This window comes from Calliphora vicina, chromosome 2 (assembly GCF_958450345.1).
Source record: "Calliphora vicina chromosome 2, idCalVici1.1, whole genome shotgun sequence".
In the NCBI taxonomy this organism is placed as follows: Eukaryota; Metazoa; Arthropoda; class Insecta; order Diptera; family Calliphoridae; genus Calliphora; species Calliphora vicina.
Window position 1 is genome coordinate 140,561,294 of NC_088781.1, and position 13,538 is coordinate 140,574,831.

At 29.6% G+C, this 13,538-nt stretch overlaps 1 protein-coding gene across 4 annotated transcripts in view; it reads right to left on the reverse strand.

Annotated features, from left to right (window-relative positions):
• Positions 1-13,538, reverse strand: part of Tsp (Thrombospondin) — a 56,394-nt gene that overhangs the window by 8,921 nt on the left and 33,935 nt on the right. For all 4 annotated transcript variants that reach the window (XM_065502276.1, XM_065502277.1, XM_065502278.1 and 1 more), the window contains one exon: positions 84-205. In XM_065502276.1, the coding sequence (XP_065358348.1) occupies positions 84-205 (122 nt within the window). The remainder of the gene's footprint in view (positions 1-83; positions 206-13,538) is intronic.

The window sequence follows — 13,538 nt, forward strand, 5'->3', positions numbered from 1 at the left end:
GTACAATTAGCAGACAGTGTTGTGTTTTAATTTCACAACTGATGACATAATTTCTATTTATTGTGAGCTAAATATCTACTAACCTGAAGGGCAAGGACCATCTAAGCAGGGATTGCGTTTAGTGCAACTACGTCCATCACCATCATAGCCCAGGGGACAGGATTCACATTGAGCACCACTCACAGTATCGTGACATTGAACGCCTCTGTGGAAAAGCAAAAAAAAAGCAAAGAAAAAAACAATAAAAACACATGTGAGTAATAAATATTAATCTTTAAAATAAAACCAAACAAAGATTTCAAACAAACAACAAAACCTTTAAATGACTGACTGACAACCACGAAACAAAAAAAAAAACTACAAGAAATGTTTATAAATGACGTTTTAAATAAATGGACATTAATCGGTTGAGGCGGTGTGTACTTTTGTATGAAACCAAAACATCGGTAAGAAAACAAAAAAGGCTCAAATTAATGTTTTGTTGAAGTTGGTTGAAGTATGAAAGAAAATTTATTTACATGAGTTTTTTTTTTGTAATTTTTTCGGTGTTTTGTGTTTTCTTTTGTTAATGTTTAAGCCTGGTCACACACACACTCAAATTTAATAACAATTACAAGAAAATCTTATTAACACAGATTTAGTACATAGATACAAATACACTCAGATTTCAATGTAAATATTTATAGATAGATAGATTATATGTTTGTATGCCGATGATGTTGAGTGTGTAAACAAGTGTGTGGGTTGTTATCTAACAAATTAAAAGGAAGAAGTAGAGGAAGAAAATACCTTTAGGCCATTTATCAAAGAAAATCAAAGATTAAAGGCTTAAAAACCGAATTTCCTATAACAAATACTAGTAACAGCAACAATAACAATAATAACAATAAAATTTAAACATCATTTTCCACCAACTCCTACAAACACAATTAGATTCGAGTATTTTAACGCATAAATAAACAACAAGAAAATTTGTCAATAATTTTAAATCAAACATCAAATCTTAAAATCTTTTATTTACACACACAAACCCATTGAAGATCGTCATGCGATAAATTGCTGGAAGAGAGAGATGCTTCTTAATGTAAATAGTTCAGGTATGGAAAATTATATATTTATTCAGTATCAAATAAATAAATGCAAATAAATGAAATGCTTTTTTTATACCCTTCACCATGAGTGGCAAGGGTATATATAAGTTTGTCATTCCGTTTGTAATTTCCCATAAAGTATATATATTCTGGATCGTTATAGATAGCGGAATCGATATAGCCATGTCCGTCTGTCCGTCTGTGTGTTGAAATCAACTTTCTGAAGCCCCCAAATAACTTACATACACGATTCATACATCAATATCTCCGAAATCCGGCTCAGTCGCTATTTAAATCGAGAAAATCGGTCCACAAATGGCTGAGATATAAGGAAAAAACTAGGACAACCTCGATTTTTGACCTATTTTTGACCTATATCTGGATTACTAAGACATTAACATAGACAATATGGATATCTAATGATAAATATTTCAAAGACCTTTGCAACGACGTATATAAGACCATAGTAAGTTGGTCAAAATCGGAAAAAAATATTTTTTAACCCGAATTTTTTTTTCATCAAAAATTTTTTTTGTCATAGATTCTTTTTCCAAAAAAATTAATTAAAGAAATTTAAAAAAAAATTTTGAAAAGACTTTTTTTAAAAAAAAATTAAAAAACAATTTGGAAAAAAAAAATTTTTTAAAAAAATGTTAAAACATTAAAAAAAAAATTTTGATTTTGTTTAAATAAAAATATTAAAAAAAAAAATATTTTTAAGTATAATTTGGTGAAGGGTATATAAGATTCGGCACAACCGAATATAGCTCTCTTACTTGTTTTCATTTGAATTTGATTATACACAAATTTTCGGATAGATAAAATGTTAAACACAAATTTTAGAAAAATTATAGTTTTTTACATCAATTTTTCTATAGAAAAAACTGTTATACACAAATTTCCCGTAAACAAAACTGTACAGACATTTTTCTATAGAAAAAACTGTTATACACAAATCTTATTATAGAAAAACTGTTATATATAAATTTTTCTATAGCAAAAACAGTTCTACACAATTTTTTTCTATAGAAACAACTGTTATACATACATTTTTCTATAGAAAAAACTTATACACACGTTTTTTTATACGAAAAACTGTTATACACAAATTTTTCTATAGATAAAGCTGTTATACCGACATAAATTTTATGTTATACATAAATTGTTCTATAGAAAAACTGTTATACACAATTTTTTTTATATAAAAAACTGTTATACACACATTTTTTTCTATAGAAACAACTGATATATATACAGACATCACTTTTATGTTATACATAACTTTTTCTATAGAAAATACTGTTATACATAATTTTTCTATAGAAAAAACTGTTATACAAAAATTTTTTTTATAGATAAAACTGTTATACCGACATAAATTTTATGTTATACATAAATTTTTCTATAGAAAGAACGGTTATACACAATTTAATTATAGAAAAAACTGTTATATATAATTTTTTCTATATAAAAAACTGTTATACACAATTTCTTCTATAAAAAAACTGTTATACTGACATAAATTTTATGTTATACAAAAATTTTATTATAGAAAAAACTGTTATATATAATATTTTTATATAGAAAACTATTATACACAAATTTTTCTATAGATAAAACTGTTATACCGACATTTTATTATAAAAAAACTGTTATATACAAATTTTTCTATATAAAAAACTGTTATACACAATTTGTTCTATAGAAAAAACTGTTATACTGACATAAATTTTATGTTATACACAAATTTTATTATAGACTGTTATATACAATATTTTTATATAGAAAACTGTTATACACAAATTTTTCTATAGATACAACTGTTATACCGACATAAATTTTATTTTATAAATAAATTGTTTCTATAGAAAAAACTTCTATACACAAATTTTTCTATAGATTAAACCGTTATACAGACATAAATTGTATGTTATACATACATTTTTCTGTAGAACAAACTGTTATAAAAAAAAACGATTTTTTTTATAATAAAAACATTATACACAAATTTCTATAGCTTTTATATACAATATTTTTATATAGAAAACTGTTATACACAAATTTGTCTATACATACAACTGTTATAACGACATAAATTTTATTTTATAAATAAATTGTTTCTATAGAAAAAACTTCTATACACAAATTTTTCTATAGATTAAACCGTTATACAGACATAAATTTTTCTGTAGAACAAACTGTTAAACAACAATTTTTTTTATAATAAAAACATTATACACAAATTTCTAAAGGTAGGGTCACACATGACAAATATTTGACGAAAAAGACGTAACCACTAAATAAAATATACTTGAATTCTTTTATTTATTCCAAAAACTTATTTTACTTTGGATGATTCAAAATAAAAAAAAAATAGTTTTATTTTATTTGATGCTGTTTGATCTTACAAAACTATTGTAAGAGTAAACACGTCAAACAAATTTGTGCTAAAAAAAAGTGGTTACGCTTTTTTGAGCAAATATTTGCCATGTGTGACCGTACCTTAAGTATAAGAGTATCACATTAGTCAAAGGAGTACCAAGGTGCTTTTCAACATGAAATTGTATCAAAAAAAGTACGATGGTATTTATTGTACTTTTTTCAGAACTTTACACCAAAGGTAAGACAGTTGTAAATTGAGAAAAATTAAAAATGTGTCATCATAAAAAGTAAAATAATAAAGATCATTAGAAATTACAGACGTTGGTAGTTACTTTCTAATCTTTTAAAAAGTATTAGGCAATCTGCAAAAGACTATTACCCCTAGAAAATAGTTTAATTTTTGTGAAAAAGACATATTTTGAAATGGTTTTTGAAAGAAACATTTAACGATTTTAGGAATTTTAATGTTTTTCTTACAATTTAGATTTTGTATTGAAAATCCTTCTGATTTTTGTAATAAAAAGTAATTTTTTTTTGAAAACTAAATTTTCTTTCAAAAAAGTACCACAAAAACTCCCATATTAAACAACTTTCCATCCCTGTTGTGTATTTTAAATTTTACGCTTCAATAGGCATATCATTTTGGTTTGAGGGGGAAGACCACGAAGATTATCACAGACATTGATCGGTTTATTTTAAAGTTATGCCAAACAAAGAGTTTAAAACCGTAAAACAAAAAGAAACTTATCACATCAAAGATCGTTAACAGTTCGCCTGGTTTGAAACCGAAAAAAAACACACAACTTTCCCACACTCTATAACCAAAGAAAGCCCACAAGGTGGACAGACAAAAACTCACAAAAAAAAAGTCACAGATAACTAACTCATACATAGCACATGTATGATGATCAATTTGTGTTTGGTCAAATATTCCTATTATCCTAGTATGTATGGCAAAATGTAGTTATTGCTGTTAACATTGTTTTTACTTTTGTTTTTCCTTAAGGAAAGTTGAAATAACTTGGTTAAGCGTTATTACATTTGTAAAATTTCTGGTATTGACCAAACTCTCAAACACATTTAACCATTCCCATAACAACCAAATACATATCTATCTATCTACATACATTTATATTGTAACTTGCAAACCACAACCTAACATCTATAAGACAACTGTCATGAACGAGTTCGCCTACGCATTTTCTTTTAACCACAAAAACTTTTGCTCACACACTCACTCCCATGTTGGTTAATATTTATTTAGTTTTTATTTTATTTTTTTTGTTTTTTATCTTAGCGTTTTTTCTACTTCACTTAAAGCGGGTCTAAGCCATCAAACATAATTGTTGTTGTGGTTGTTATTGTGTTTGTGTGGCTGTTTGACTGCTTGAATTTAAATTAATACTCGCATCTTCTTAGAGTTTTGCGCGTGTGCTTTTAAACGTTAAACTGCCTTGGGCGTTGTATATGTACCTGGTATATGGCCACAATAATAATAAACGGGCCTCCTTGCTACGTAGAGCAAAAAAAGTGCTTAAAAGAAGGAACTCAAACGAAAAAAATAACTAAACAAAACAAAACATTGACATCCATGCTAAACTAAAAAGAAGCGTAAATACTCTCTTCACAACAATATTGCATATTTTTATTATTTAATGGAAAAACATGGAATATCCCATGCTAAATTTACACTGAACAAAATATATATAGAGATTCATTAGACAATTTTAAGAAATTTACATAATCTCGTACAAATTTGTTCAATGTTTACGAATATGATTAGAATCGACTAATATTTGGACAACACTCAAAGCTCACTCTCCTCTCTTTTTAACATGATGCAGACAATACTTTTTTGCCTATTACCTTTAAGGAGACTAGCTTCTTATTTAGTTCTTATCTGAGTTGAAAAACTGATATACATTCTGGTAGTGCAACTGTCCATCAACTAATTAAAAAATAATTTTCATATCAATGGTCGTAACCAACAATCATTTGCCGTGGTTCTTAAAAATGAAGAATGCATGACTTTTTCAGCAGTATTAGCGACCCAAATAAACACAAATCATAATCCTAATCATATCAGTCTGATTTATTTGCTTTGAGCAGCCTGAAATAAAATAGATCATTCTCAAAATCCTACCCGAGAACCACACAACTTTAAACAATGTTGTGTAGAAACGTGTGTCTACTTTCAAAGGATTTATTTGATTCATTCTCCATCATTCCTATTCTATTAAAAAAGTTAGAAGTTTCAGAAGGAAGCTGTCTCAAACCCATTCATGGTAATCATTACATTTATTAATACCTTATAAAAAATAGTTGTCTTCTGTTATCGGAAATTCTTCACTGGGGGAAAAAATTCTGGTTGATATATTTTTTCCGGTTGTCAATATTTGGTCGAGTGAGACTCAGGTCATTCCGAAGAAAAGATCCAATTGGAACGTAGAAAAATAACCTAGTGAATAACCGTTTGACTTTCTCTCTCCATTATTCGAATTGACTATTCCATGATTACTGCCAGATATTGTTCTGAATCTTTATAATCTCCAGAATCTGAACTAGTCAGAACTATTGAGTTGCAATAGATGATTAATAACTCTAGGTTTTTTAGGAACATAGGTTTAATCTAATGGTTTTTGTATTGGTATAATCTTAGTTCCTTATGCGCTGTTAGCTTCTAACCAGTCGTTCAGTTTTAGATTGTCTTTCGCTTCCTTTTATTTGAGGATTCCCATAAGATGTTTGTCATTCCTCCGACAATTGGCAATGCCTATTCCTCAAGACCCTTCTTGAGATGGCTCAATATTTGTTTAAAGCGAGACTACAGATAATCACCGTTTCTCCTCTCCTCTCCTTTCCTTTCCTTTCCTTTCCTTTCCTTTCCTTTCCTTTCCTTTCCTTTCCTTTCCTTTCCTTTCCTTTCCTTTCCTTTCCTTTCCTTTCCTTTCCTTTCCTTTCCTTTCCTTTCCTTTCCTTTCCTTTCCTTTCCTTTCCTTTCCTTTCCTTTCCTTTCCTTTCCTTTCCTTTCCTTTCCTTTCCTTTCCTTTCCTTTCCTTTCCTTTCCTTTCCTTTCCTTTCCTTTCCTTCCCTTTCCTTACCTTACCTTTCCTTTCTCTTTTTGCTTTAGTACATATTTATATTTATCAAATATCTTTTTGATTGCCAACATCTCAGTCTCCAACATCAGCCTTCTCGTTTCATAATACGTTTCTAACTCTTCATAATGTCTAGGTTTCACAGCATCCTTTCTCAGCGTTATGATGGAAGCCTGATTTGATAATCAATTCCTCTTCATATCTCACCTATATGTTTTTCTTCAATCATCATCAATTTTGCATGAGGTTAGTTCAAAGGCAAATAGGACTTTTCGTATTTTGATCATCTCAAAAGCTTTTTCAATATCATGGAGATTCATATGGAAACCCTTTTCAAGTGTTATGGAGTAACCCCAAGTTTCGACGTCCATTTCCTGTTGAGAGAATGCTGAAATCCAATGACACCGGATACATTTTATATTATATTCAGAAAGCTTTTTCCATAGAGAATATACATAGAACTATGTGAAAACAAAAACAACACTCGTATGTGTGATTATTTTGAGTAATTTTTTTTTTGAGTTTTTTCTAGTTAAACTTTTTCTATTTTTTTTTTGAAAACAAACATTGGATTAATGAAAAATATGTTCTGAAAACTTATTAAACTTCGAGTGTATTTATGTGCTACTGAATCTACATAAGGTACGATGAAGGAGTAAAATGATATGATCATAAAATGTACAACAACTAAAACCCTTTTATTTCACACATTTTACTTTTTAGCCATTTCACTTAATTATTTTTATGGGTGTACTCTGTTCTATTCAGTTGTTAAACAAAGTGGATTTTACTTATATTTTTTTCCAACAGATTTTTTTCAATTTTATTATGATTTTTGCAGTGTTTTTTGTACGCATTTTACATTTTTGTTCACACATTATTTAGCAAAACGCACTCAAAAATAGGTTCGCATACAAGCAATTGGCTTAAGTGCAGATGTAAAGGTAAGTTTGCTTATGTGCAGTATTCTTTATGTGTAGGTAGTTAGCCGAGTTTGAAACATCTTGAAGCCTCTGGGCTAAACCAAACGATTTAAGTTTGTCTTCTTTTTTGCTCCATGAACAGCAAAATATAAAATAAGCCAAAACCCAGCCCAAATGGCAAATTGGAATTATGAAATATGAGCATAAGGATAATAAAACAAGGAGTAAAGTGTCTATTTTCTTTTTTCCTCTCATTCCTTCATTCATTTCTTTAGAATGTTGTTTGGCAAATTGCATGGTAAAATGCAAATGCTGATCTTTATTTAACTACGAGTGCAAACAGAAAATCTAAAAAGTATTTGTCTTTTATAAGCTTGATTTCCTTTTGTAGCTTCAAACATGTCTCCACTGCTCTTTTACTGGCTTTAATGTTAATGAAATATTTTCACTCATGCGGCCACAAAAGTAAACATTTAATAGCATTTTCCCAAGACCACAACGAAATTAAAAGAAGTTATAAAAAAGGGTACTACTACTGAATACAAAAAAAGATATTTAAAATAAAACAACATTAACACCAATGTGAGATTTTAAAAGCCTTTTGACGAAAGAAAGCGAAATTTGTTTGCTACAAATATTTAAATGAAAATACATCAAATACATCGGTTAAGGCGAATCTTATATACCCAACATGATCTACTAAATATGGCTAAAGTAAATAATACAGCCATGATTAGGTCATTATAATCTCTTTGATTTGGACAACTATAACTTCTCTAGGATCATTCGTTTAGGTTGTAAGAATTAAGTGCATATTTCAATATTAAAACCGCTTCGAATTTCAAATGGTTTACGAATATTTATGCCGCAATTGTCAAATTTGATTACGTCCATAAAATTTGCGATGTGACGACTCCAATTGCCATATGGAGCAATTCATTGCGAAATTATTGTTTGAGCAATTATTGCTATGCAATAAACAATTTTTGCAAGAGCTTAACAATAAAAAATTGCTACGTGGAGACCTAGGGTTAAGGAGTATCAGAATTCAGGAATTTGCGTGGTATTCCAAACAGTATGACAAAGTCAATAGATCCTCCATTTTTGTAGTGCTTTTCAAATCTGCATGTAAGTATGTCTTTGACTTATTGTATGTAGAGTTGTTAACAACACTTCACACTTTTTTTCTTAAATTCCAATAAACTTAAAGACTACCTTTTATGACTTCATTGTTAGTAAGTAAATGATTTGAAAGACTTTGAAACAACCGAGTGAAAAGCTCTTAAGGCTCTTTAACATTAAAACAAGTGTATAACAAAGCTTTCATGTCTTCTAAAACATTTAAGTGTTTTTAATTTTTTTTCTTCTGGGTGTCTATTTAAAATTTTAAATGTTGGCTGTCATAAAACCAAAAAAAAAAACTACAACAAAAATTAATTAATTGCAATATAAATAATGAATAAAATAATAAAAAAAAAGTATTGAATTGAATTGTTTTGAAATTACTAAATACATAGAATTGTGTTGAGTACAAGTTCTACCACCTCCACAAATTATTTCAAAGATGTCAAACCGTAGAAAATAACGTATGTTAATGAAGTGGGTTTTTGCAAAAGTTCAATAAATAATGTATGTACGAACATTTTTATACAACGCAGTTAATTTCTAGTTAAAACAAAATTAATTGTGATATGAACACATTTTAAACGAAACAGTTGTGTTGAGCTAACTAGCACAGAGTTGAGATTTATTAAGGAATAATTGATTTTGGTAGAATCTTATTTTTTATTAATTTAAATACATAATATAATATTAAAGACATTTTGTTAATTTGTGGATCTTTCAATACAAAGTATATAAAATTTGGATCCTTAAAACTAAAATTTTGTTAAAAATAATCAGCAAAACATTACGACAGCCTCTGCTAAATTCAACACAGCGACTCTAAGACTCTAGACAGAATATTTTATTCTCATTTAAGAGACAGAATACACCATATGATTTTGTCTCACAGTCAACATGCCAAAGATAAATCGCTGGAGAAATATCTTCATGATAAAATTAAAAAACTAGAGACATACATCAGGGAGACTATGCACTGGCATGTTTCCTAGATATAGATGGTGCTTTTAACAACTTAAAGGCCAAAGCAATCGAAAGTGCTCTCAGCAATTGTGGTATTGATCAAATAGTGAACGAAATAGTGAACTCTCTGAAAGACAATTTCATGTTGAAATAGGTGAAACTGTCATTGAAACTAGGAGTACTCCCCAAGAGAAACGTACTATTACCAACCTTGTAGAATATTAAGTCGATGGAACAGCAGTTGTTGCCTAGGTGTTAATCCACTACGTTTCCACGACAATTAGACCTATGTTCCGGAACGTCGCGAGTCTCACTCTTTTGACAGATTTAGAGACCCTAAAATTCGGTATTATTCTCCTTGTGAATTGTGAATATATCTGTCAAAAGAGTGAGACTCGTGTCGTTCCGGATCGAAGCTCCAATTGTCGTGAAAACGTAGTGACTTACGCTGTCATTTTGTTGGTTAATCTTCCGAAAACGGAGATGGCTCTAATATCAAAATTCAGGATCCCAAAACTTGGTAAAAAATCTCTAAAACTGTCAAAGAACCAGCACTCGCTGAGTTGACTATCTTTGATCGAGTGAGACTCGCATCGATCCGAAGCGAAGATCCAATTGTTGTAGTGGCATATGCACCAGTTCATGCCTTGGTGATAATACTTAGAAAACATAGATGGTTTTATTCACAAGGAGAAGAGTCGCGAACTTTAGGGTCTCTAAATCTGTCAAACGAATCTGAGACTCGCGTTGTTCCGAAACGTAGGTACAATTATCGTGGAAACGTAGTGGCTTGTGCTGTCATTCTATTGGTTAAACTTTGGTGTTAATCTTCAGAAAACACATGGAGAATAATAACAAACTTCAGGATCCCAAAACATGGAAAAAAATTCTAAAACTATCAAAGCTGACTTGTGTGAGACTCACATCGTTCCGGAGCGAAGATCCAATTGTCGTAGGAACGTAATAGCATATGCTGTCGTTCGAGCTTCTGGAGCATCAGATGTGGCCTTAGGGTTAATACTCAAAAAAGAGAGATAGATGTTTTTATTCACAAGAAGAAGAATTACGAACTTCAGGATGACTTTCAACTGTAAACTTAAATGCACTGTTATTTTAAACGAAAGATTTATAAAGATTCCTGTCTATCCTAAATAGATAAAACTTGGGGACTTAAACCAAAAACAGTTTATTGGATTAGGTCAATATTAATACATGGATCACTTGTATGTGATGAGTCGAAGGTCTACACCTAACGAGGCAATGTATAAAATACTGGAAATCGATACGCTTAATATTTACATTTGAAGTATTTGGCCATAAGACTCTGAGACAGAATGATCAAATCAAATTAGTAGAGTGTGCGGATCTATTTTTAACATGTTAATATCACTTAGAGAATACAGCATTTATTTGATGTACTTCGAAATATCACAATAGTCGACGGGAATAAACGATCAATATGAACCGAAATATTTGGAAATAAATAGATTTCTGATTTGATTCCTCCCAACTTATTTCAAAGTGAAAAGCATTTTTCCAAAAAAGCACTGACAAATTTTAATTTTGGATTATTGAAGATCACCAAATTCAGCAAGGTAATGCTGGATAAACCAAATTTGAGAAAGTTTGAGAGCAAACGTAGCGCTCACTTTTTAATGTAATACAAAATTTGTTGATGAATGTAGTAATAATCCGATTCAAACAGAACTTATAGAAAGAAAGAATAATAATGTTTTAAATAATGTTATCAAATTGTTTGATCCAAGAAGGCAAAAGTTTCTTCATAAGTTTATGATGATGAATTAAACCTATATAAATTCAGTATTTATTTGTTGTATTTCTCATTTTGAATGAATCGGTTTCCTAGAATAAGCTAATGCTCTTTCCCAAAGATTCCTACTCCAGCCTTAAAAGAGATTTTATCGGACTTGATACTTAAATATTGGCAAAGGATGACAAATTCACAAAGTACTTATCGAACATGGAAGTAGCAGCATGAATATAATTTAAGATGTTTTTTCGAAACTGCTTTCGTAATAGAAAGATTAACTACTGCATGCAATATCAGATATTTTAGAAAATTGCAGCAAAATCCGATTTCAAATTACATTAACTATGTATATTCTCATCTGGACCAAAGAAGTGAAAAGATTTAGTTTGGATGACTACAATAAGACTAAAATAAATTTTAATTGTATGATCACACTCATTAAGTCATCTAAACTTGTGTAATTATAAATTTACATTGTTCCTGAACATATTTGCGGCCACAGCTGCATTTTATTCCTTGCATATGACTTGTGAGAAGAAAATTTATTTGATTTTTGCATTAAAGAAAAAAGAACGTACAATAAACGGTACTAACTACCCACCACCAAGCAACAGATACTGTGACGACACCCACTCTTTATACAGATTTTCACAATCTTTCACAACTCCCTTTACAGCTTTCATTTGCTTTTTCAGTATAAATTTACAATTTGTCACACTCAACACATAATAGAGATCCCACCAAATTTTGTATGCAAGAAAAATTATCAGAAAAAAATTTATTAAAAATAAAAATTAAAATAATGACTTTAAAATAATGATTTAACAGGAAAACCGGATTGCAATAAAAATGCATTAAATTAAAAAAATAAAAAACAAAAAAAACTTAAATAATTTTGTTTTCAAAGTACAAAAGAAATAAACATAATAATGGCACATAAATTAAATGAAACAATAAACAGATTGAGCATTAATGTCAAAAGATGGGTCAGCAGCAATTTTCCAATGAAATAAGAAACCCTACCTCGAAAAAATATATATAAAGCTGGGGCAACAAGTGCATTCATTCATTCCATGGTAAGAGATTTTTAGTATTTCTTATTTCTAAATGTAGATGAAATAACAGAACAATAAACTATTTAAATTAAAAATATTTATATGTTGGTATTTTGTTCCACTCCATATAATGGTAATGGCTTCAGAAGAAAAAAAAATCAAAAACAAATGTAACGCATAATAATAAAATAAAGTAAAATGAAATGAAATGTTTTAAACTGATACGATTGAATGGATGAGAATGTAAAGATGAAATTGATATGGTTTCTTCTTCATTTGCTTGGCCAATATACAACTTGCACTCTTATTCATATTAACAAAACCTAAACAGATACAGATACTAGTGATGATAGTCTAGTAGTAGTTCAACATTGTAGGTGTCTGGAAGATGCCAGCCAGCCAACCATCCGACATTGTGTGATCTTCTCCCCTGAGTTAATAAATGTCGGTGTGTATGTTTCACAAAATACTACAAGGTGCGCCTTGTTTCCACTTTATTTGTCTTGTTGGTTGACTGTTGGGTCTTGTCTCTTGTCTTTTGTTTGTTCAACTCTTTAAAACTGAATTGATTTGCATAAAATCTGAAATGTTACGACGATTGTCTTTTGTTGTCAACATTACGGGCATGAGTGAGAGAAGCTTGCACCACACTTGGTTGCACCACTATCATCCGTAGCCACCAACATAAGTAGTGTCACCGTGATACTGGTGTCTTTCTTTGCTTGGTTATTGTATCAACAACATGTCGTTAATGTCATTTTTCATTATCGCTTTTAAACAATGACAAAAAAACAAAAAAAAAAACTTAACTTTTAAATACCTGCATATAATAAACACTCATAATCATAAAGTTGGAACATCTTTGAATGAATATGATTTGATTTTAATAAAATACCAACCTAAAAACAAACAAAAAAAAAGTCACACATATCTTTAAAACGTCATATAATTTAGAACCAACAAACTTAAACATGCATTCTTACTATAGAATTCTACAGAATTTGTGAGAAATATTCGAATTAAATTTATTCTAAAGCTGGTTATAAAGCTGCAATCAAACTCAAAAATATCAACTTAAGATTTTAAATTATAAGATACGAATCTAGGGAAAAAGGCATATGACACCTTAGTTT